This window comes from Pristiophorus japonicus, chromosome 15, assembly GCF_044704955.1.
Source record: "Pristiophorus japonicus isolate sPriJap1 chromosome 15, sPriJap1.hap1, whole genome shotgun sequence".
Classification (NCBI taxonomy): Eukaryota; Metazoa; Chordata; class Chondrichthyes; family Pristiophoridae; genus Pristiophorus; species Pristiophorus japonicus.
The window spans coordinates 109,308,335-109,334,734 of record NC_091991.1 but is presented as its reverse complement, the minus strand read 5'-3'; the positions used below and the strand labels follow the sequence as shown (position 1 = coordinate 109,334,734).

Below are 26,400 nucleotides of genomic sequence, written 5' to 3'. Positions count from 1 at the left end.
AATTGCGAGTTGAAGTTCCACCACCGAACCGCTGTTCACCGGGCTCGGGGCACACAGAGTCGGAGTGCCGGCTAGCAGGATCGCTCCCTCGGCCGGACACGAGTTCAGTGCTTGGCTTCCAAAGAAGCCCAGGGGGTGTGGTGGAAGCCAAGCTGGGGAGAGGGATGGCAGCGGGGGGCCTTTCGGCCAAGGATATGGGCAGCAACAGGGAGGGGGGGACATCTGGCCAGGGATAGGGGTGGCCATGGCAGGGGGCCTTTCAGCCAGGGATAGGGGTGGCTGCAGCAGGCCATTTGCGAGCCATTGGCTGGGACGGGAGTTTCAGCATCAAAACATTCCCAGGGCAGGTACATCACGGATACAAAAGCAAAATACAGGATGCTGAAATCTGGAATAAAATTAGAAAATGCTGGAAATCACAGCGGGTCGACACGGGAAAAATCAGCACGGGTTAGCTACAGAGTAAAGATGTACAATTACACATTACATTGGAAACCTAAATGCTTGGGCATGCGCAGAATGGGGCCTCACTCTTTCTCCGCCCACAGAAGCTAAGGTCTCTCTGCGCTGCGCCAAATTCAAAGAGACAAATGGCAAAACTTTGGACTTTTTTTTGGCGCAACTTTGGCTTTAAAAAATCGGCCGTTAATCTGAAATAGCGCCAAAAAAAGGCAATGTGGAATTTTGGGCCCTGTAAGTGGTGAAATAGCGGTAATCTAGTAGCAAGGGGTAGATATGGCGAAGAGAGCCATATATGGAGAGCAACTTTTATTTTTCTGTAATGGACAGAAGGAATGATCTTTTTGGAGTGATAGGGAGCCTTGGCTCAGTGGTCGCATTCTCGCCTCTGAATTAATGTGCAAATAAGTAGAAAAAAACCTGCAAAGCTGAGACCAGACACAAAATGCTGGAAATACTCAGCAGGTCAGGCAGCATCTGTGGAAAAGAAACAGATTCATGTTTTTGGTGGCCAGTCATTCTGGAGAATTGGATGAATGGGGTTTGGCCACCTGGGATCATCACCCCATCCAAAGTGCACATGGTCACCCATCCCAAGAACCCATGGGCATCCCACCCCAAGAGCACATAGTCAATACACCCCAAGAGCACATGGTCAATACACCCCAAGAGCACATGGTCACCCCACCCCAATAGCACATGGTCACCCCACCCCAATAGCACATGGTCACCCCACCTCAATAGCACATGGTCACCCCACCCCAATAGCACATGGTCACCCACCCCAATAGCACATGGTCACCTCACCCCAATAGCACATGGTCACCCCACCTCAATAGCACATGGTCAATACACCCCAATAGCACATGGTCACCCCACCCCAATAGCACATGGTCAACCCACCTCAATAGCACATGGTCACCCACCCCAATAGCACATGGTCACCCACCCCAAGTGGACATGGTCACCCACCCCAATAGCACGTGGTCACCCCACCTCAATAGCACATGGTCACCCACCCCAATAGCACATGGTCACCCACCCCAAGTGAACATGGTCACCCACCCCAATAGCACATGGTCACCCACCCCAATAGCACATGGTCACCCACCCCAATAGCACATGGTCACCCACCCCAAGTGAACACGGTCACCCACCCCAATAGCACGTGGTCACCCCACCTCAATAGCACATGGTCACCCACCCCAATAGCACATGGTCACCCACCCCAAGAACCCATGGTCACGTGACACAAGCCCGAACATTGCTTCAGTAATGGTTGGCAGAGTATGGAAGATCCATAGAAAAATAACCACTGTAATAATTGATAATACTCTCTGGTTTGGGGCATTCAGAATAATATGGGCGGAGTGTCTACCATTAACTACATTGTGCCCACAGGAATCAGTCCAACTGGAATATTTTAGTTGGTTATTTGGGGCTAAGTAATCGTTACCTGGGTAAATGGACCTACTGGACTATTGACTCACCAAGTAATCTTTACCTGGTTAAGTGGATGAACTGTGTACTGACTCACTCGGTAATGTTATCTCGTTAACTGGACCAACTCACTGTTGACTCACTCGGTAATCTTTTCAAATTGTTCAGCTATTTTGGTGGAGTCCCGGGATAACAAGAGTAAAGTCCCGCTGCTTGCTATAATGCAGCGATGGTGCGAGAGGAGCTGGAGCAGCAATGAGTGAAGAGACAATACAGACTGGTTGTTCGGGGAGTTGGGGCAGAGGCATTGCCTGCCCCTTGCCCTGTTCGCTCGCTGCTCTGATGTTGCGACAGGAGCGATGTGGAAGCTGATACAGGGGCGGAGCTTGAACTATCCGGACCTCACTCATTCCTCGGAGGCCGACTGACGCAAAGCCCTTCTCCACCAATAAATAGGCGCGGATTGAAGGCGGCAAGAGCATTGATCGGCTTTGGTGGGTCTGACTGCACTCGCCAGTTGCAAGCTCCTTCACTGTAACAGCCTGCGGGGTGTCTGTCCCCAGCGCCGCGATGTTGGTCTTGCTGGCCGCAGCCCTCCTTCTCCTGCCCGACACCAGCTCCCCGGCAGCGGGCCAGGAGGCTGGGCTCACTCGCTTGGTGTGCACCTCCATCCCGCTGGACGCTGACCCGACATGCCCGGTGCCAGCCATGCCCATCCAGGGGGGCACAGCCCAGGAGCAGGACCTCCGCGCCACCCTGGTGCAGCTGAGGGAGACCATCCTGCAGCAGAAGGAGGCCATGAGCAGCCAGAAGGAGGCCATCAAGGAGCTGACCAGCAAGCTGACCAGGTGCGAGGGCGTGGCGCTGGGCGAGAGCGCCCAACTGCAAGCCAAGTTCAAGGGTGGCCGGAGGAAGCAGCATGGGGGCAAGGATACCATGGGCGACCTCCCCCGAGCCCACAGCCAGGTGGTCGATCACCTGGGGAGGACCATCCAGGCGCTGAAAGATCGACTGGCCAGTCTGGAGGTAAGCTGCACACTCCAAGCCCCCGGGCAAAGAGCTGTGAGCTGGGTGACCACTGCCCGTGTGCCCACAGTCCGCTCCATTGCCCACTTCTGGGGCGGCCCTGATGTGTCCCCGCTTGGCTCCGAGCAGCGATCCTGATCATACTGGCAGTGTGGGGAAGGTGTGTGTCGGAGTTGTACATTGCACAGTCCCCGCCAGGCCGGGGCAGCTTTAGCAGCGGGGCAGCAATCATCCCCCACATTTAGGATTAGGACTCCGAATAATCCTTTCCCCAGCGGGCAGTAACATTTACCGACTCCCTCACCGGCAACTGTTGCACTCAACGCCGGAGACGCGTTCCCGGGACTGATCTCTCCCGGGTCCCGAACCGCCCGCATATTGGGGACTGACTGTGCCGGGTATTGAGGGACTGTCTGGGGTCCTGAACCGCCCGGGTAATGGGGACTGACTGTACCGGGTATTGGGGATTGTCCGGGGTCCTGAACCGCCCGGGTATTTGTGACTCCCTATCCCGGGTATTGCGGACTGTATTGGGAACTGACTGTGCCGGGTATTGGGGACTGTGCGGGGTATTGGGGACTGCCTGTCCCGGGTATTGGGGACGGTATTGGGGACTGCTTGTCCCGGGTATTGGGGACTGCCTGTCCCGGATATTGGGGACTGTATTGGGTACTGCCTGTCCTGGGTATTGGGGACTGCCTGCCCCGTGTATTGGGGACTGTACTGGGGACTGCCTGTCCCGGGTATTGGGGACGGACTGTGCTGGGTATTGGGGACTGTATTGGGGACTGCCTGTCCCGGGTATTGGGGACTGCCTATCCCGGGTATTGGGGACTGCATGACCCGGGTCGCGGACTGACCAACAGGACCAGACAGCAATGTCCGGATCTGTCCTTGGTGCTGAAAGCCCAGAGCTCCGCACTGAGGCCGGTGAGCTCCCAGTGCCGCTCTGCTCTGACAATGCCGTTGTCCCTGTCCAGCGGCCGCTCACATTGTGGGCTGTTGGGAGTACTGGGGGCTGCATTGGATCCTGCCCTTCGACCAGGATCAGCTTGAGCACGGATTAGGGCTCAGGTTCCAGGTATAATCTCGGTGATCGGATGTGACTCACGGCGCACAATGGTTTTATAATGAACGCACTTTGCCTTTACGAATAGGACGGCCACAAGAGAGGAAAACACAAATGGGAGCGTTCCTCTCTCAGTGAGAATCTATCAGCTGCACCAACTCCTTGGCTCATAACATCAGGCAAAACAACGTCTGCCTTGGGGGCTATCAGAGACACAGGTTTGCCAGTGACACAGATGGCAATGGATAGTAACAGCGTTATATTCTGACCAAACGCCTATCATCACCTCGTGTACATCGTTAAAGCTGAGCAAAACTCACTCACTCTAACCAGTTTCGCGTCCACCGCCCTTTCCGATAGTGCATTCTAGGCGTTAGTTTGTTTTGTATCTCTTGCACCGAAGTGAAGAACACGACCTATTTTCAACACCGCGGACGGTCCTGTCACGGTGTCATCAAAAAACACAGACCTCGCACTAGACCAGTAGTTTGAGATTAAGTCGTTATCCATGGTAGGACTACTCGTTGTGTTGCAAAACAGCTCCTGCCATTTAGTTGACTGCTGTAGTCACTATGATAATCAAATGGGTAGTGTTGGTTTGGAGAGGAAAGTCGTGTTGAAGTCCATTTTAATAATTTACACTGGTGAGTCAGTTATTTGAGTGTGTATCAATTGACGAGCACTCGGGGGAGGGGCTAGATTGTGTCTATTCAACGAGGAAATCAAATACTTCTGAAATGTTGAAATATGCGAATTGAATCAATGGTCTTTGGTTATGTTCGAATGCTGCTTATTTAAATCGGCTAAATAGACACAAAGTGTTCTACTCCATAAGGTGTTAATGTCGAACAACCGGAATAATTTAATATTAACACTTGATTTATTCTATCAATTACAATTATTTTAATCTTTTAGTTTTTATGGTTCTATCTTGGAAGGATTATTGATTCTGATTGTATTGACATATCGACATGTTGATGCCAAACTCGCCCAGACTAATGAGCGTGTCTGCATTACTCTTAATCCAGTGCCCTCACAATGCGACGCTCTGGAATACCTCCAAACAGTATCTCAATCAATCAATAGAAACAATATTCACACTTGGACAAAATGAGACACACATCGATTACAATTGAACTTCGTTATTTGGCCAAAGGTTCAGGTGGTGGCAATCCTGCTTGAAAAGGTCCCAAAGAGATATTAAAGCACATTTACAGTATAATGCAAGGTTTAGCTAAAGAGGTCACAACCTGTTTCATTTGTTGTGACATACATATTTCCCATCAAGTCAATCAATTTGTGTGATACTAGTACTAACGTAATTGACTCTTTGTGTAAGGATACCATTTGGCCCATGAGTTACATCTGTGCAATGTTTTGTGGGGAATCAGAAGTGGCTGATGTAATCAGGCCCAGTACTTAGACATTTGGTCTCCAAATCCATTAAATCAGCTTTATTTCATGGTTGGAAATAGAAGACCATTATTGAAGAATGCAGTGCGATTCTTAACCTATTATACTTATTCATTTTAATCAATAGACCATGTCCTAAATTGTATTTTAATCACAGAATGACAATTTAGACCATTATTTTATGCTGTATAAACCAATTAAACATGACATTATCAAGAAAGTTTCACATGTTGGGATGGAACCCTTTGCAATGACACCTTTCTGGCATAAGTCAAATGTCTTTCCATGATTTTCTAAACAGACGTGACTATTTTTTTGATTTAACTAAACTTTTCCAGCCTTAATTTCACACCAAATATGACATGTTATAGAAAACAGAATTTGCAGTGTTTCCTTTTTATATCGATGGTATATTATATAATATATGTGACATGTATAATGTTATTTATGGTTTATTATGTGTGTAATCTGTTCAATATTATTGTGTAGCAAATAATGCTATGTATCGTTATTTAACTTAATTTCTGAATGATTACACTTGTGAAATATTAGTGTGTAATGATGATGATTATTACTTTTACACAAAAATCTAAATCAAGTGGTAAATGATCAAGATTTATAATTTTAGTATTAAATACAATTATATATTACTTTGCAAAGTTTACATAATCTGAGCACCAAGTGCTCCCAAGCCTGATTTAGAATAGATTAATTTACTCTTCTCCAACACCGTACCTGGTCCACCCCATCCCCACCCCCACTCCAACACTGTACTTGGTCCAACCCACCCCCATTCCAACACTGTACTTGGTCCAACCCACCCCCACTCCAACATTGTACTTGGTTCACCCCAGCCCCACTCCAACACTGTACTTGGTCCACCCCACCCCCACCCCCACTCCAACACTGTACTTGGTCCACCCCACCCCCACCCCCACTCCAACACTGTACTTGGTCCACCCCCACCCCCACTCCAACACTGTACTTGGTCCACCCCACCCCCACCCCCATTCCAACACTGTACTTGGTCCACCCCACCCCCACCCCCACTCCAACACTGTACTTGGTCCACCCCCACCCCCACTCCAACACTGTACTTGGTCCACCCCACCCCCACCCCCACTCCAACACTGTACTTGGTCCACCCCAACCCCATCCTACCCCCACCCCAACACTGTCCCTGGTCCACACCTCCCCCCCCCCCAATCATGGCATTTATAAGTGTGATTTAGTACATTGGGGCAATTTTGTACCCTGGCCAATTTTGTGATTAACTAAACATTTCACGTAGAAATCTGAAAGCCAAAAGACAGAATAATTTCATTTCATCAGTCTGAGCAGTCTCTCAATGTTTTAATCTGACAGCGGAGATTATAACTTAACTGCTCACTTCCTTCATGTGTTGAAATTGCATTATTTGACATAAGCCAACCCAAGCTCTGCGTGTCCCGATCAAAATGTCTTTGCCCACTAATTTAATACAGGGGTTAATCTGTTTATTTTAAACTGATGGATGCTTCCATTCAAATATCGGACAAAATAGTTTGATTTGAACACTAAGTATTTGTGTTCTAATATCACACAATGCCCTATATTTGAAGCCCTATAGCAACCATGGAACTGACACGAAAATCAAACTATTTTGTCCGATGCAATAATGCAATTTCAACCCATGAAGGAAGTGAGCAGTTAAGTCATAATCTCTGTTGTCAGATTAAAACATTGAGAGACTGCTCAGATTGATGAAATGAAATTATTCAAATAGTTCTTGATGTGAAACTGTATTGCAAAAGCTGCTATCTGGCAATTAGCAATAACAGGGGAGTGGGGGGGGGGGGGGGGAATAACTGGAGCGAGTAATGGAACATGTGGACTCTACCAACAATATTCCAAGGAGACAAATCACTGGGGTGAAACACAGAATACCGTGTCTTGTGTATAGTGCCATCCTGTTCAATGGGGCGGCGTCTGCTAGTATTCTTTTTTCAACACATAACCAGACCGTTAATCCGACATGATCAGAGATTTTCAATCCTCTGTGGAGTGCCGCCTGCAAATATTGACAGATTCTGGGTATCCTAAATTACTTACCTAGAAAAAAAACAATGCTGTTGTAGAAAATGTTTTTTTAAAACTATTAGATTACAGCGATAGAAATAACCTATTGGTAAATCAATAGAGGAATCTGATGACTTCACAAGCCTCCCTTGGGATGATGGCTTCAGTTTGAAAATCTATGAACGAGATGGTAATGAAAGTACAAAACATCTCAATGTGTATTAGGTTAGTGAGTAACCCCAGGTTTCACAGCTTACCATGGTTCAGTTCCCTGATACTTATGGCCTGTGCTTTATTTTGCAACAGCAGCAGACACGTGCCAATCCTTCCAACCAGGCTATCCCCAGTGACCTCCGGGAGCAGCTTCAGAGAAAGCTCGGGGATTTGGAAAGTCAACTCCTAAACAAAGTCTCCGAACTTGAGGATGAGAAGTTTGTGCTTCTGAACGAGACAGCAGCACACCGTTACAAGACAGAGTCTGCCCTCAACGCCTTGCATGAAAGGGTTACTGAGTTAGAGAAAGGTATTGACTGAGCAAAACTGTTGGAATATTCAGCATGATTCAGCGACTTTTCGTTATTTTAGAATGATGCTTATTCAGATTAGCAAAACTGAAAAAAGTATTCTACCCAATAAGAATAACGTGGGAACCTCCCTCCAGGTTTGTTTTAATCTTCAACAACTGGTTATTGCTTTCAACTAAAATTAGAAATTCCATTATGCAAATTGTACTGTCTCTACAGCACACCACAGCGGGAGCAAACATCTGAAATCTGTCAGATTGATCCAAGTCTTAATTACCAATTTACTTTTATTCATTCATGGGATGTGGGCGACACTGGCAAGGCCGGCATTTATTGCCCATCCCTAATTGCCCCTTGAGAAGATGTTGGTGAGCTGCCTTCTTGAACCGCTGCAGTCCGTGTGGTGAAGGTACTCCCACAGGGCTGTTAGGGAGGGAGTTCCAGGATTTTGACCCAGCGATGATGAAGGAATGGCGATAGATTTCCGAGTCAGAAACTACCCTCTCAGGTGTACGGAAAGGATTCCATAGCACTATTTCGAAAAAGTGCAGGGGATTTCTCCTCGGTGTCCTGGGCCAATATTCATCCTTTAGCGAACATCACTAAAACAGATTACCTGCTCATTATCACATTGGTGCAACTTGGAGGGGAACATGGAGGTGATTGTGTTCCCATGCGTCTGCTGCCCTTGTCCTTCTAGGTGGTAGAGGTCGTGGGTTTGGGAGTACTGTCAAAGAAGCCTTGGCAAGTTGCTGCAGTGCATCTTGTAGCTGTTATTCACTGCAGTCACGGTGTGCTGCTGTTGTTCATGTTGTTTAATACATGATCAAGATAATCTTGTAATTCACACTAAAAGCATAAATGGAATAGTGCCAATCACATTATACTTGAAGAGAAGTGGTATTAGTGCTCTACATGGCAGCCTGGGCTCAGTGATAGCACTCTTGGAGGTTGTGGGTTCAAGTCCCATCCCAGAGACTTGAGCACATAACCTAGGCTCACATTCCTAGTGCAATACGAAGGGAGTGCTGCACTGTTGGAGGTGCTGTCTTTCAGATGAGACATTAAGCTGAGGCCCCATCTGCCCTCTGGTAAAATATCCCATGGCACTATTTCACAGAAGAGCAGCAGAATTCTCCCCGGTATCCCAGTCAATATTTATCCTTTAACCAACATCATTAAAACAAATTACCTGGTCATTATCACATTGGTGTTTGTGGGAGCTTGCTGTGAGCAAATTGGCTGCCACATTTCCTACATTGAAACAGTGACTACACCCCAAAAGTACTTCTTTGGCTGTAAAGGATGTCCTGAGTTTGAATTTATTGGCAACAATATGTCCCCTGCAAGCCCATAACTCTAATCGCCAAGCCTTACATTGCAGAGCAATTTCAATGGCTTAAATCCAATGAGTTAATTTCCCTCTGTTCTCTGTAACATTATAGAGACCTGATCCTGAAGTATATAATCAGCAAGTGAGACTACTTATTACAAAATGATGATCCTTTGAATGAAGGCATCGATTGTCGCTCATGATCAAATGTCATTTACGACTGCAAATATCTTGTAAATAATTGTGCAGTAATACTGTTTTGAACTTACGGAATCTGTACAAAATAACCACTTCATTAGTATCTAAGAAATAACTATTGTTCAATGATCGTTTTTTTTGTCTCCAATAGAGAGCAATGGCTTTAAGTCACCTGATGATTTCAAGGTGTCGCTGCCTTTGCGGACCAATTACCTGTACGCCAGGATAAAGAAGAGCCTCCCTGAGCTTTACGCCTTCACTGTGTGTATGTGGATTCGGTCCACGGCATTGTCCAGTGTTGGAACACCCTTCTCTTATGCTGTGTCTGGACAAGCAAATGAAATTGTGCTGATCGAATGGGGAAACAATCCAATAGAATTACTTATTAATGACAAGGTGCGTATCGCTTATCAATGACACAGCAATTGCTGATCATATCAATTGCACATTTACCATGTATCAAATGTATTTGAGTGGTATATTAATGTTTTTAGTAAACCATTTCATTGCCAACTTAAAAGTTGGGTCATTTTAAAAATGAACTTTTTCATTTGTCAGCTTATGGAATAGAGTGTTGCCATAGTGTCAGCTGTGGCTCAGTGGGTAGCACACTTGCTTCTGAGTCAGAAGGCTGTGGGTTCAAGTCCCTCTCCAGGGACTTGGTAACAAAAGTCCAGGTTGACACTCCCAGCACCATGCTGAGGGAGTGCTACTGACTTAGCCACTGACTCAATCTCTCTCCCTGGTCACTATCTGAGGCTGAACCAGACTGTTTGCAACCGTGGCATCCTATTTGATCCTGAGGTGAGCTTCCAACCCCATATCTGCCCCATCATGAAGACTGCCTATTTCCACTTGTGTAACATTGCCTGTCTCTGCCCTGCCTCAACTCAGCTGCTGCTGAAGCTCTTGTCCATGCCTTTGTTACCTCTAGACTAGACTACTCGAATGCTCTCCTGGCTGGCCTCCCACCTTGCACCCTCTAATCTTGAACACGTCCAAAACTCTGCTGCCCATGTCCTAACTCGCACCAAGTCCCGTTGACCCATTACCCCTGCGCTCGCTGACCTACATTGGCTCCTGGTTCGGCAACACCTTGAATTTAAAATTCACATTTTTGTTTGCAAATTCCTCCATGGCCTCACCCCTCCCTATCTTTATAACCTACTCCAGCCCCACACCCCTCCAAGATCTCTGTGCTCCTTCAATTCTGCCCTCTTGAGCATCCCCGATTTTAATCACTCCACCATTGGCGGCCGTGCCTTCAGCTGCCTAGGCCCAAAGCTTTGGAATTCGCTCCCTAAACCTCTCCATCTCTCTACCTCTCTCTCTACTCCTTTAAGACTCCCCTTGAAACCTACCTCTTTGACTAAGCTTTTGGTGGTCTGCCCTCAATATCTCCTTATGTGGCTCGGTGTCACATTTTGTTTGATAATCACTCCTGCAAAGCACCTTCGGACGTTTTACTACTTTAAAGGTCATATACAAATGGAAATTGTCGTTGATGTGTGAACCAAGGCCATGAGTGCCATAGGCTACTTGACAATGGTCGGTGGGGGGGTCACTGCATTGTAGCTCAGCTAATCCTGCCCTCACTTGAAACACACACATAGATCCACTTCCCAGCAGGGGTCATGGGATAGTAATCAGAAAGTTAGCCTCGCCGGGGGGGGGGGGGGGGGGGGGGGCGGGGAAACCCCAGTTGTTTGCACACTTAGGCCATCGTTAAAATGGCAGTCGGCTCCGGATGACATCATCAGGACCCAAGCTGCTCATTTAAAGAAGGACGCCGCTGGCTTGTGGTGGGTATCCTTGCTGCCTGCAATTTAAAATGTCTGTTGGTGGGATTGGGTCATGAGGTCTCCCACCTCCAATTTAACTGACCCCTTCCCTGCCTGCCACCCCCACCCCCCACACTCAGTTTCAGCCAGGTGAGGGGAGTTTAAGATTCCACACACGGTGAACCAGAGAAAATATCCCCCTCCCATGATTTACGATATTCCCTGAATCCCTAGCTGAGTGACTGCTACCTGGCAACCACTCCCAGGTGCCCATTATTCTCTCTCTGAGTAAGTTCCAATTTGAAAATGCAGAATTTCTGCGACTTTTTAAAAATTGAGCTTCTTTTAGGCAAAACAACACCAACTATTGCGGCTCAACATGAAAAACAAGCCATTGTGTGAATCATCGATCTTATCCAAGGTATTTCGCCCACAGGTTGCCCAGCTGCCCATGAATATTAATGATGGCAAGTGGCATCATATTTGCATAACATGGACTACCAGGGATGGCATGTGGGAGGCTTATCAAAATGGTCACTTGCGTGGTAGCGGAGAGAATCTGGCACCATGGCATCCAATCAAAGCAGGCGGTGCCCTGATCCTGGGACAGGAGCAGGTGAGTGTCATTCTACATCCAAATAACAGCAACCACATTCCGTCATACATATTGAAAGGGAGAGATGGGTCAACAGGAACACATAAATGTTCTACATCATCATGCAAAAGGTTATTTAATAAAGCTTTTAAGGAGAAAGTAGATTTCGTTCAAGCAGTAATATTTTGGGATACATGACGTAATTTGAGTAATTTGAGTAATTTGAGACATGACGTGTGGTGAGTGTAGCGAGCTCGAAGGGAACAGGGGACTTGGACTTCCACTCTCCCGTCCTGTGACAATTGGAACTGGTGCTCTCCACTCTCTCCTCCTCCTCTTCTCTGCATGATGTGGGGGGAGTGAAAGGGAATGTAGTTGTGGTAGGCGATAGTATAGTCCGAGGGATAGATACTGTTTTCTGCAGTTGCGACCAGGAGTTCCAAAGGCTGTGCTCCCTGCCTGGTGCCAGGATTGAAGATGTCTGCTCGCGACTGGAGAAGAACTTGGAATGGGAAGAGACGGATCCAGTTTTCCAGGTCCACGTAGGAACCAACGACATAAGTAGAACTAGGAATGAGGTTCTGCTGAGAGAGTTTGAGGAGAATCTTGAAGGTAATAATCTCTGGATTGTTACCTGAGCCACGCACCAATCGGCACAGGGATAAGCAGATTAGAAGGTTAAATGCGCGGCTCAAAGAGTGGTGCGGGAGGGAGGGGTTTTGCTTCATGGGGCACTGGCACCAGTACTGGGGAAAGAGGGAGCTGTTCCCATGGGATGGGCTCCACTTAAACTGGGCTGGAACCAGTGTCCTGGCGAATTGAGTAACTAGGGCAGTAGACAGGGCTTTAAACTAATGAAGGATGGTGGTGGCAGTGGGGGGAGGAGGATTCAGGAATGAGTAACTTTAAAAGCAGCAAGAGAAATGTCAAGGCTCTAGAGCAGAGCAGAGTTTTGGGTAAATATAAACAGAGTGGGTCAGGAAGGGACAGAGAGTAACAATAGGACATCAATGACTAAGGTAACTCAAGGAAAAATTGGAAAAAAGTCAAAGCTAAAGGCACTATATCTGAATGCATGAAGCATTCGAAACAAAATAGATGAATTAATAGCACAGAAAGAAATTAATAGATTTGATCTAATAGACATTACAGAGACATGGTTGCAAAGTGATCAAGGTTGGGAACTAAATATTCCAGGATACTTAACTTTTAGAAGAGATGGGCAAATTGGAAAAGGAGGAGGGGTAGCCCTGATAATAAAGGATGGGATAAAGACAGTAGAGAGAAAGGATCTTGGCTCAAGAAGCTCAACCCAGTTTGGGTGGAGTTAAGAAACACCAAGGGGCAGAAAACATTGGTGGGAGGCCCCCAAACAGTAGTTGTAATGTAGGACAGAGTATAAATCAGGAAATTAGAGGTGCATGTAACAAGGGTAATACGGTATTCATGGAGGACTTTAATCTGCATATAGACTTGGAAAATCAAATATGCAGTAATAGTGTGGAGGACGAATTCATGGAATGTATACAAGAGAGTTTTCTAGATCATTATGTTGAGGAACTAACAAGGGAGCAGGCTATCATAGATCCAGTATTGTGCAATGAGAAAGGGTTAATTAATAACCTTGGTAAAGGGGCCCTTAGGGAAAAGTGGCCATAGCATGATAGAATATTATATTAAGTTTGAAAGTGTTTAAGTTAAATCCAAAATTAGCGTCTTAAATCTAAACAAAGCAAACTACGTAGGTATGAGGGGAGAGTTGGCTAAGGTAGATTGGGAAACTACATTAAAAGGTATGACGGTAGACAAGCAATGGCTAGCATTTAAAGAATTAATACATAATTTACAACACACATATATATTCTTTTAAGGCACAAAAACTCCACAGGAAAAGTGGTCCAACTGATGCTAACCAGAGAAGTTAAAGATAGAATTAGATCAAAGGAAGGGGCTTTTAATGGTGCCAAAAAGAACATTAAGCCTGAGGATTTTAGAATTCAGCAAAGGAGGACCAAGAAATTGATAAACAAAGAGAAAATAGAATGAGAGTAAACTAGCGAGAGACATACAGTCTGTTTTTATGTAAAAAGGAAAAGATTTGCGAAAGTAAATGTGGGTCCCTTACAGGCCGAGATAGGAGAAATTATAATGGGGAATAAGGAAATGGCAGAGACATTCAACAGATACTTTGTGTCTGGCCTCAGGGAAGAAGACGCAAGAAACCCCCTAGAAATAATGGAGAACCAAGGGTTTAGCGAGAATAAGGAACAAAGAAATTGGTATTAGTAAAAAAAATAGTACTGGAGAAATTAATGGGGCTGAAAGCCGATAAATCTCCTGGACCTGAGGTCTACATGCTAGGGTTTTGAAAGAGGTGGCTATAGAGATAGTGGATGCATTGGTTGTCATCTTCCAAAATTCCATTGATTCTAGAACGGTTCCTGCAGATTGGAAGGTAGCTAATGTAACATTGCTATTTAAAAAAGGAGGGAGAGCGAAAATGGGGAACTACAGATCAGTTAGCCTGACATCAGTAGTCGGGAAAATGCTAGAATCTTTTATGGTGTTCAGAGGGACCTGGATGTACTTGTACACGGATCATTGAAAGTTAACATGCAGGTACAGCAAGCAATTAAGAAAACAAATGGTATGTTGGCCCTTATTACAAGAGGATTTGAGTATAAGAGTAAAGATGATTTACTGCAATTATATAGGGCCCTGGTGAGACCACACTTGGAGTATTGTGTACAATTTTGGTCTCCTTACCTAAGGAAGGATATAGTTGCCCAGAGGGAGTGCAACAAAGGTTCACCATACTAATTCCTGGGATGGGGGTATTGTCCTATGAGGAGAGGTTGAGCAGACTAGGCCTATATTCTCTAGAGTTTAGAAGAATGAGGTAATCTCATTGAACCATACAAAATTCTTACAGGGCTTGATAGGGTAGATGCAGGGAGGATGTTTCCCCCGGGCTGAAGAATCTAGAACCAAGGGTCACAATCTCAGAATAAGGGGTCGGCCATTTAGGACTGAGATGAGGAGAAATTTCTTCACTCATAGAGTGGTGCATCTTTGGAATTCTCTGCCCCAGAGGGCTGTGGATGTTCAGTCGTTGAGTATATTCAAGACAGCGATTGATAGATTTTTGAATATTAAGGGAGAAAGGAATAGGCCGAGTAATTACAGGCCTGTCAGCCTAACCTCAGTGGTGGGAAAATTATTGGAAAAAATCCTGAAAGACAGGCTAAATCTACATTTGGAAAGGCAAGGATTAATTAGGGACAGTCAGCATGGATTAAGGGAAGATCATGGTTGACCAAACTGATTGAATTTTTCGAGGAGGTAACCAGCAGGGTCGATGAGGGTAGTGCGTATGATGTAGTGTATATTGACTTTAGCAAAGCTTTTGATAAGGTCCCACATGTAGCCTGGTTATGAAAGTAAAAGCCCATGGGATCCAGGACAAAGTGACAAGTTGGATTCAAAATTGGCTTAGAGATAGGAAGCAAAGGGTAATGGTTGATGGATGTTTTTGTGACTGGCAGGATGTTTCCGGTGGGGTTCCGCAGGGCTCAGTACTGGGACCCTGCTTTTTGTGGTATACATCAATGATCTAGATTTGAATATAGTGGGTATGATTAAGAAGTTTGCAGATGACACTAAAATTGGCTGTGTGGTTGATAATGAAGAGGAAAGTCATGAGCTGCAGGAGGATATCAATCTACTGGTCAGGTGGCCAGAGCAGTGGCAAATGGAATTTAATTTGAAGAAGTGTGAGGTGATGCACTTGGGGAGGACTAATAAGGAAAGGGTATACACATTAAACGGTAGGCCACTTAAAAGTGTAGATGAACAAAAGGACCCTGGAGAGCTTGTCCACAGATCCCTGAAAGTAGCAGGCCAGGTGGATAAGGTGGTTAAGAAGGTATACGGAATGTTTGCCTTTATTGGCTGAGGCATAGAATGCAAGAGCAGGAAGGGTTATGATTAAATTGTATAATACTCTGGTTAGGCCACAGCTGGAGTACTGTGTGCAGTTCTGGTCACCGTATTATAGGAAGGGCATGATTGCACTAGAGAGGGTGAAGAGCAGAATTACGAGGATGCTGCCTAGAATGGAGAATCTTAGCCATGAGGACAAATTGGATAGGTTGCGTTTGTTCTCATTGGAACAGAGGATGCTGAGAGGAGACCTCCATTGAGGTATATAAAATTTTGAGGAGCCTGGATATAGTGGCTAGCAAGGGCCTATTTCCCTTGGTGGAGGGGTCAATTATGAGGGGGAATAGTTTAAGGTGGTTGGTGGAAGGTTTAGAGGGGATTTGAGGGAAGGCTTCTTCACGCAGAGGGTTGTGGGGGTCTGGAACTCACTGCCTGGAAGGGTGGTAGAGGCAGAAACCCTCACCACATTTAAAAAATACTTGGATGGGCACTTGAAGTGCAGTAACCTGCAGGGTTACAGACCTAGAGCTGGTAAGTGGGAATCGAATATGGCTGGACTAGTTTCGATCACCTGGATGGGTGGAGAATAATTTTCCCAGAATTTTTTTCCCCAATTTGTCTGGGTTTTTAATCTCTTTTTTTTGCCTCTCCCAGAAGATCACATGGCTCCGGGTGTGGTGGAATGTAGAATGTTGCGGTGCAGGGGGTGTCACAGTTGTGTGGAGCGGACTGGTTGGGCCGGGTGCTCTTTATCTCTCCGCCATTGTTCATTGTTCCTAGGTTTATATGTAACCTTTAGGGCTGCTGACCAAGGGCCATGTGGCTCTTTGTCGGCCGGCGCGGATACAATGGGCCGAAATGGCCTCCTTCTGCGCTCTAAGTTTCTATACGGGGACAGTGCAGGAAAGTGGAGTTGAGGTAGAAGATCAGCCATGATCTTATTGAATGGTGGAGCAGGCTCGAGGGGCCGAATAGCCTACTCCTGCTACTAATTCTTATGTTCTTTTGTTTATTTTCAACAAGTGTTTGTTTTTGCCCAGTGGGAATGCTAACAATGGTCTCTGATTGTCAGAGAGCAGCTGGGTTTTCTGGGGCAGGAGGAGCAGTGGGACAGAGAAGTCTAATGAATGTTGGGTTGATGCAGTTAGAGTGAGGACAGCTCATTCTCAGACCGGAACATGCAACAATTTAGGTGGGAGAGCAATGGTGCATGGCCTATTACCCCACTACAGTGGGGCACCTTTCAACAGCTTGTGTCGGCCAATTTCTTGCATTTACTGCTAGTGTACCCAATCTGGAGCTATATTCACCAGAAGTATCTCCTTTGATTCTCCAAACAAAGGAGCCTTGAAAGGAATTCTGACTAAACTCTAAGAATGATCAAAGGATTGATCTGGGGAATGCTTCAAGGCTGCAGATGGATTTCAAAGTTATGTACAACAGTTCCTGCCTAGCGAGTGTAGGAAGATCCTGCCTGAGAAACCTCCGTGACTTCTTTTGAAGATGTTACAGATAGGACAAAGTTTATTTCGACTTTTGCAAAAGTTCCACATGAAAGACTTCAAATGAATCCAGGACAGAACACGGGACTGGATAGAAAGTGAGTTAAAATAGGAAACTGGGTTTTCATCACAGTTACAATGGGGGTGGAGATAGTGTTGAACATAGTCCTATCGAGGTCAATACTTGAATTCCAGTTGTTTCTAATTTACATGAATGGGTTGGGTATTGAAGCTGAACATGGACCTGTCCAATTTACTGATTAAAAAGGAGGCAGGGGATGCAGCAAAGGAGTTACATTGGCGATGTAACTGACCAAATAATTGGTAACTGCAACTTAACACTTGCATATAAAGTATTGGACATTGGTCAAAAATTGTGCATCCTTCATGTACATGTTACAACAATTTGTATTTACAACAACTTGTATTTATATAGCACCTTTAACGTAGTAAAACATCCCAAGGCACTTCGCAGGAGAGTTCTAAAACAAAATTTGACACTAAGCCACATAATGAGATATTAGGGCAGATAACCAAAAGCTTGGTCAGAGGTAGGTTTCAAGGAGTGTCTTAAAGGAGGAAAGAGAGGCAGAGACATTTATGGAGGGAATTCCAGAGCTTAGGGCTTTGGCAGCTGAAGGAACCAATGGTTGAGTGATGAAAATCGGGGCTAAAGAGACCAAAATTAGAGAAATGCAGATTGCTTGGAGGGTTTTGGGGCTGGAGGAAAGGGAGGGGCGAGGCCATCGAGGGATTTGAAAACCAGGATGAGAATTTAAAAATCAAGCAGTTCCTTAACCGGGGGCCAATGTAGGTCAGCAAGCACCGGGGTGATGGATGAATGGAACTTGGTGCGAGTTAGGACACGGGCAGCAGGGTTTTGGATGACCTCCAGTTTATGGAGGGTAGAATGCTCCATAACACTGAAGAAGCTGAGCATCTAGAGTTTTGAAAGAAGATGGTTAATGGTAGGTTTTGTCAACATACGGAAAATATTGGATGGGATTTTAAGGTATGTCCAGAATATTATTTCAAACTAAGCCATGAAAATAGGACTATAAGGAATAAAATATACATAAGAACATAAGAAATAGGAGTAGGTCATACGGCTCCTCGAGCCTGCTCCGCCATTCAATAAGATCATGGCTGATCCGATCATGGACTCAGGTCCACTTTCCTGCACACTCCCCATAACCCCTTATTTCCTTATCGGTAAAGAAACTGTTTATCTCTGTCTTAAATTTATTCAATGACCCAGCTTCCACAGCTCTCTGAGGCAGTGAATTCCACAGATTTACAACCCTCAGAGAAGAAGTTCCTCCTCATCTCAGTTTTAAATGGGCAATGTGTGGAGGTGCGTCGCTGAGTTGGGAGCAGCGTCGAGGAGGTGCATGGAGAGGCGTGAGTTCCGGGGTCGGTGAGAGGTGCGTGGAGAGGCGTGAGTTCCGGGGTCGGCGAGAGGTGCATGGAGAGGCGTGAGTTCCGGGGTCGGTGAGAGGTGCATGGAGAGGCGTGAGTTCCGGGGTCAGTGAGAGGTGCGTGGAGAGGGGTGAGTTCCGGGGTCAGCGAGAGGTGCATGGAGAGGCGTGAGTTCCGGGGTCGGTGAGAGGTGCGTGGAGAGGTGTGAGTTCCGGGGCCGGTGAGAGGTGCGTGGAGAGGCGTGAGTTCCGGGGTCGGTGAGAGGTGCATGGAGAGGTGTGAGTTCCGGGGCCGGTGAGAGGTGCATGGAGAGGTGTGAGTTCCGGGGCCGGTGAGAGGTGCATGGAGAGGTGTGAGTTCCGGGGTCAGTGAGAGGTGCGTGGAGAGGCGTGAGTTCCGGGGTCGGTGAGAGGTGCATGGAGAGGTGTGAGTTCCGGGGCCGGTGAGAGGTGCATGGAGAGGTGTGAGTTCCGGGGCCGGTGAGAGGTGCATGGAGAGGTGTGAGTTCCGGGGTCAGTGAGAGGTGCATGGAGAGGCGTGAGTTCCGGGGTCGGTGAGAGGTGCATGGAGAGGTGTGAGTTCCGGGGCCGGTGAGAGGTGCATGGAGAGGTGTGAGTTCCGGGGCCGGTGAGAGGTGCATGGAGAGGTGTGAGTTCCGGGGTCGGCGAGAGGTGCATGGAGAGGTGTGAGTTCCGGGGTCGGCGAGAGGTGCATGGAGAGGCGTGAGTTCCGGGGTCAGTGAGAGGTGCATGGAGAGGTGTGAGTTCCGGGGTCGGTGAGAGGCGAGCTGGTGCAGCTACAGGGAGAAGGCAAAAAAGAAGTAGAAAGAAACAGAAAGGTGATGTCACAGCTAAAGGGGTAAGTGATTTACTGGTGATTGGTGAGTAGTTTTTCTTTTTTCTCTTCTATATCAGTGAGTAAACTTTAGCATTGTTGTTGCCAATTTAAGTGCATCTAAGAGTTAAGTCATGGCAGGAGAGCTCGGTCACGTAATATGCTCCTCCTGTACCATGTGGGAACTCAGGGACACTAACGGTGTCCCTGACGACTACGTGTGCGGGAAGTGTATCCACCTCCAGCTCCTGACGGACCGTGTTGCGGAATTGGAGCTGAGGGTGGATTCACTCTGGAGCATCCACGATGCTGAGAATGACGTGAGTAGCACGTGTAACGAGTTGGTCTTACTGCAGTTGAAGGGTCCACAGCCAGCTAGGGAATGGAAGACCAGCAGGAAGAGCAGTGCAAGGAAGGTAGTGCAGGGGTCCCCTGCGGTCATCCCCCTGCAAAACAGATACACTGCTTTGAGTACTGTTGAGGGGGATGACTCATCAGGGGAGGGCAGCAGCAGCCAAGTTCATGGCACCGTGGCTGGCTCTGCTGCACAGGAGGGCAGGAAAAAGAGTGGGAGAGCGATAGTGATAGGGGATTCGATTGTAAGGGGAATAGATAGGCATTTCTGCGGCCGCAACCGAGACTCCAGGATGGTATGTTGCCTCCCTGGTGCAAGGGTCAAGGATGTCTCGGAGCGGGTGCAGGACATTCTGAAAAGGGAGGGTGAACAGCCAGTTGTCGTGGTGCACATTGGTACCAACGATATAGGTAAAAAAAGGGATGAGGTCCTACGAGACGAATTTAAGGAGCTAGGAGCTAAATTAAAACGTAGGACCTCAAAAATAGTAATCTCAGGATTGCTACCAGTGGCACGTGCTAGTCAGAGTAAGAATCGCAGGATAGCTCAGATGAATACGTGGCTTGAGCAGTGGTGCAGCAGGGAGGGATTCAAATTCCTGGGGCATTGGAACTGGTTCTGGGGGAGGTGGGACCAGTACAAACCGGACGGTCTGCACCTAGGCAGGACTGGAACCAATGTCCTCGGGGGAATGTTTGCGAGTGCTGTTGGGGAGGAGTTAAACTAATGTGGCAGGGAGATGGGAACCATTGCAGGGAGACAGAGGGAAACAAATTGGAGACAAAAGCAAAAGACAAAAAGGAGATGAGTAAAAGTGGAGGGCAGAGAAACCAAAGGCAAAAAACAAAAAGGAATGTAAAGGGGCTGCAGGAGGGGTCAAAACTAAAAATAATGGTTCAAAAACGAGTATTAAAACACTCTACCTAAACGCATGCAGCATTCGAAATAAAGTAAATGAGTTGACGGCACAAATCATTACAAATGGGTATGATTTGGTGGCCATTACAGAAACGTGGTTGCAGGGTGGCCAAGGCTGGGAATTAAACATACAGGGGTATCTGATGATTCGGAAAGATAGACAAGAAGGGAAAGGAGGTGGGGTAGCTCTGTTAATAAAGGATGATATCAGGGCAATTGTGAGACGATATTGGCTCTAATGGACAAAATGTTGAATAATTGTGGGTGGAGATTAGAGATAGTAAGGGGAAAAAGTCACTGGTGGGCGTAGTTTATAGGCCCCCAAATAATAACTTCACGGTGGGGCAGGCAATAATCAAGGGAATAATGGAGGCATGTGAAAAAGGAACGGCAGTAATCATGGGGGATTTTAACCTTCATATCGATTGGTCAAATCAAATCGCACGGGGTAGCCTGGAGGAGGAATTCATAGAATGCATACGGGATTGTTTCTTAGAACAGTATGTTACAGAACCTACAAGGGAGCAAGCTGTCTTAGATCTGGTCCTGTGTAATGAGACAGGAATAATAAACGATCTCCTAGTAAAAGATCCTCTCGGAATGAGTGATCACAGTATGGTTGAATTTGTAATATAGATTGAGGGTGAGGAAGTAGTGTCTCAAACGAGCATACTATGCTTAAACAAAGGGGACTACAGTGGGATGAGGGCAGAGTTGGCTAAAGTAGACTAGAAACACAGACTAAACGGTGGCACAATTGAGGAACAGTGGAGGACTTTTAAGGAGCTCTTTCATAGTGCTCAACAAAAATATATTCCAACGAAAAAGAAGGGCGGTAAGAGAAGGGATAACCAGCCGTGATAACCAAGGAAATTAAGGAGAGTATCAAATTAAAAACCAATGCGTATAAGGTGGTCAAGGTTAGTGGGAAAATAGAAGATTGGGAAAATTTTAAACGACAGCAAAGAATGACTAAGAAAGCAATAAAGAAAGGAAAGATAGATTGCAAAACATAAAAACAGATAGTAAAAGCTTTTACAGATATATAAAACGGAAAAGAGTGACTAAAGTAAATGTTGGTCCCTTAGAAGATGAGAAGGGGGATTTAATAATGGGAAATGTGGAAATGGCTGAGACCTTAAACAATTATTTTGCTTCTGTCTTCACAGTGGAAGACACAGAAACCATGCCAGAAATTGCTGGTCACAGGAACGTGGGAAGGGAGGACCTGGAGACAATCACTATCACTAGGGGGGTAGTGCTGGACAGGCTAATGGGACTCAAGGTAGACAAGTCCCCTGGTCCTGATGAAATGCATCCCAGGGTATTAAAAGAGATGGCGGAAGTTATAGCAGATGCATTCGTTACAATCTACCAAAATTCTCTGGACTCTGGGGAGGTACCAGCGGATTGGAAAGCAGCTAATGTAACGCCTCTGTTTAAAAAAAGGGGGCAGACAAAAGGCAGGTAACTATAGGCCGGTTAGTTTAAAATCTGTAGTGGGGAAAATGCTTGAAACTATCATTAAGGAAGAAATAGCGGGACATCTAGATAGGAATAGTGCAATCAAGCAGACGCAGCATGGATTCATGAAGGGGAAATCATGTTTAACTAATTTACTGGAATTCTTTGAGGATATAACGAGCATGGTGGATAGAGGTGTACCGATGGATGTGGTGTATTTAGATTTCCAAAAGGCATTCGATAAGGTGCCACACAAAAGGTTACTGCAGAAGATAAAGGTACGCGGGGTCAGTGGAAATGTATTAGCATGGATCGAGAATTGGCTGGCTAACAGAAAGCAGAGAGTCGGGATAAATGGGTCCTTTTCGGGTTGGAAATCGGTGGTTAGTGGTGTGCCACAGGGATCAGTGCTGGGACCACAACTGTTTACAATATACATAGATGACCTGGAAGAGGGGACAGAGTGTAGTGCAACAAAATTTGCAGATGACACAAAGATTAGTGGGAAAGCGGGTTGTGTAGAGGACACAGAGAGGCTGCAAAGAGATTTAGATAGGTTAAGCGAATGGGCTAAGGTTTGGCAGATGGAATACAATGTCGGAAAGTGTGAGGTCATCCACCTTGGGGAAAAAAAACAGAAAAAGGGAATACTATTTGAATGGGGAGAAATTACAACATGCTGCGATGCAGAGGGACCTGGGGGTCCTTGTGCATGAATCCCAAAAAGTTAGTTTGCAGGTGCAGCAGGTAATCAGGAAGGCGAATGGAATGTTGGCCTTCATTGCGAGAGGGATGGAGTACAAAAGCAGGGAGGTCCTTCTGCAATTGTATAGGGTATTGGTGAGGCCGCACCTGGAGTACTGCGTGCAGTTTTGGTCGCCTTACTTAAGGAAGGATATAGTGGCTTTGGAGGGGGTACAGAGACGATTCACTCGGCTGATTCCGGAAATGAGGGGGTTACCTTATGATGATAGATTGAGTAGACTGGGTCTTTACTCGTTGGAGTTCAGAAGGATGAGGGGTGATCTTATAGAAACATTTAAAATAACGAAATGGATAGACAAGATAGAGGCAGAGAGGTTGTTTCCACTGGTCGGGGAGACTAGAACTAGGGGGCACAGCCTCAAAATACGGAGGAGCCAATTTAAAACAGAGTTGAGAAGGAATTTCTTCTCCCAGAGGGTTGTGAATCTGCGGAATTCTCTGCCCAAGGAAGCAGTTGAGGCTAGCTCATTGAATGTATTCAAGTCACAGATAGATAGATTTTTAACCAATAAGGGAATTAAGGGTTATGGGGAGCGGGCGGGTAAGTGTAGCTGAGTCCACGGCCAGATCAGCCATGATCTTGTTGAATGGTGGAGCAGGCTCGAGGGGCTAGATGGCCCTAATTCTTATGTTCTTATGGCCCCTTATTCTAAGATTATGCCCTCTAGTTCTAGTCTCCCCCATCAGTGGAAACATCCCCTCTGCATCCACCTTGTCAAGCCCCCTCGTAAACTTATACGTTTCGATAAGATCACTTCTCAGTTTTCTGAATTCCAATGAATAGAGGCCCAACTTACTCAACCTTACCTCATAAGTCAACCCCCTCATCTCTGGAATAAACCTAGTGAACCTTCTCAGAACTGCCTCCAAAGCAAGTATATCCTTTCGTAAATATGGAAACCAAAACTGCACGCAGTTCTCCAGGTGTGGTCTCGCCAATACCCTGTATAACTGTAGCAAGACTTCCCTGCTTTTATACACCATCCCCTTTGCAATAAAAGCCAAGATTCCATTGGCCTTCCTGATCACTTGCTGTACCTGCATACTAACCTTTTGAGTTTCATGCACCAGTACCCCTAGGTGCCGCTGTACTGCAGCACTTTGCAATCTTTCTCCATTTAAATAATAACTTGCTCTTCCATTTTTTTTCTGCCAAATTGCATGACCTCACACTTACCAACATTATACTCCATCGGCCAAATTTTTGTCCACTCACTTAGCCTGTCTATGTCCTTTTGCAGGTTTTTTGTATCCTCCTCACACATTGTTTTTCCTCCCATCTTTTTATCGTCAGCAAACGTGGCTACGTTACGCTCGTAACGTATATAAGTGAAAGAAAATTTATACAACGTATATTAGGAAGAATTTCTTTACTGAAAGTGTGATGCCAGTTTTGACTAGTTTCCCAGGCAGGATAGACGAGACAAAAACATGAGTAACATGCTAAATGTTGCTATAATGGACTAAGGAGTGAGCTTTAACCATAGTAGCAAGGATATCCAGCAAAGCCAAGCAAATGGAATTGAGGTACAGATCAGCCATGATCTAATTGAATGGGGGAACAGGCTCGATGGGTTGAATAGCCTCCTCCGGTTCCTATTGGTGAATTCTACCACACTCACACTGCCAGGAGACCCAAGGCACAAAGTCTCCGGGTTTGGAGCTGATAGACAGCAACACTAAAACCAACCCTAATGTCATAACACCAGGATCAAGTTGGCCCTTGTGTTGGAAATGCCGCAGCAATCATTTGTACGTAAATTTGTTCCCCTCCAGGACACAGTCGGAGGAAGGTTCGATGCAACGCAGGCGTTTGTTGGAGAACTCAGTCACTTCAATATCTGGGACCGCATTCTCACCTCCGAAGATATCAGGAGCATGGCCAACTGTTCTGCCAACCTGGCTGGCAACATCGTTCCCTGGATTGACAACAACGTGGATGTGTTTGGAGGAGCAACAAAATTGCCGCTGGAAACTTGCCAGGAGCGTTTGGTTAGTTCCTGATCACTGTCAGGATTCACATAAGTGCCCCTTTTTTCGTACAGGCAACTTTTTGTGATACGGTTAAAAATGTACCTGTTTCTCAGCTGAATTCGCACTTCTTGGGAAGGAGCACTGAGTGTGGTATTTTATTTTGTATTTTTAAAACCTAATAACGCTGTGGCTCTGTAGGTAGTACTCTCGACTCTGAGTCAGGAGGTCGTGGATTCAAGTCCCACACCAGAGACTTGAACACAAAATCCATGCTGACACTCCCAGTGTAGTACTGAGGGAGTGCTGCACTGTCGGAGGTGCCGCCTTTCAGAAGAGACGTTAAATCAAGGCCCCGCCTGCCCTCTCGGCTGGATGTAAAAGATCCCATGTCACTATTGGATGAAGAGCCGGGGAATTCTTCCCGGTGTCCTGACCAATATTTATCCCTCAACCGATATCACTAAAAAGTAGATGAACTGGTCATTATCACATTGCTGTTTGTGGGAGCTTGCTGTGCACAAATTGGCTGCTGCTTTCCCTACATTACAGCAGTGACTCCACTTGGAATAAGTACCTCATTGGCTGTAAAGTATTTTGGGACGTCCTGAGGTTGTGAAAGGCACTATATAAATGCAAGTTCCTTTCTTTTTAATGTGCAGAAGTATCTGGGAAGATAGCATTGTCTGCGATAGGTCCTACCTAAAGCATTAACCTTTCAGAAACTGACTGTCTTGCGTTGCACTGCACTTTTGTCACCTTACCTTACATAAGAAATAAGAAATAGGAGCAGGAGTAGGCCATTCGGCCCCTCGAACCTGCTCCGCCATTCAATAGATCATGGCTGATCTGATCTTGGCCTCAGCTCCACTTCCCTGCCCACTCCCCATAACCCTTCGCTCCCTTATCATTCAAAAATCTATCTATCTCCACCTTAAATATATTCAATGACCCAGCCTCCACAGCTCTCTGGGGCAGAGAAGTCCAAAGATTCACGACCCTCTGAGAGAAGAAATTCCTCCTCATCTCCGTTTTAAACGGGCGGCCCCTTATTCTGAAACTATGCCCCCTAGTTCTAGATTCCCTCACGAGGGGAAACATCCTGTCTGCATCTACCCTGTCGAGAGACAGAGACAGAGAGAGATACCTTACTAGCATTCACACTTTCCTGTCACAAGAATTCGTCTGGGGAAGAGGAGCGGCAAAAACATTGCTGCCGTAACACACACGTTCTCCATTTACAGTCACTCCACCTTCTGGTACCGCCACAGGACAAATAGATATCTCAGCCAGATAAAATAGCACAACATTTTCACCCAGTTGCTTTTTTTTGA

General features: G+C 46.2%; 1 protein-coding gene across 1 annotated transcript; it reads left to right on the top strand.

Annotated features, from left to right (window-relative positions):
- The first annotated feature begins 2,469 nt into the window (after positions 1 to 2,469).
- LOC139225828 (neuronal pentraxin-2-like) lies at positions 2,470 to 25,099 on the top strand. Its single transcript, XM_070856676.1, has 5 exons — positions 2,470 to 2,925; positions 7,772 to 7,988; positions 9,672 to 9,916; positions 11,738 to 11,917; positions 24,872 to 25,099. The coding sequence occupies exons 1-5, from the start codon at positions 2,470 to 2,472 to the stop codon at positions 25,097 to 25,099; spliced, it is 1,326 nt and encodes a 441-aa protein (XP_070712777.1).
- Positions 25,100 to 26,400: the final 1,301 nt, after the last annotated feature.

Excerpts from the sequence above, each read along its gene's own strand:
- LOC139225828 (XM_070856676.1), top strand. The coding sequence starts at position 2,470 with ATGTTGGTCTTGCTGGCCGCAGCCCTCCTTCTCCTGCCCGACACCAGC. Across the intron at positions 7,989-9,671 it reads GGTTACTGAGTTAGAGAAAG|AGAGCAATGGCTTTAAGTCA; the intron begins GTATTGACTGAG and ends TGTCTCCAATAG. Across the intron at positions 9,917-11,737 it reads AATTACTTATTAATGACAAG|GTTGCCCAGCTGCCCATGAA; the intron begins GTGCGTATCGCT and ends TTTCGCCCACAG.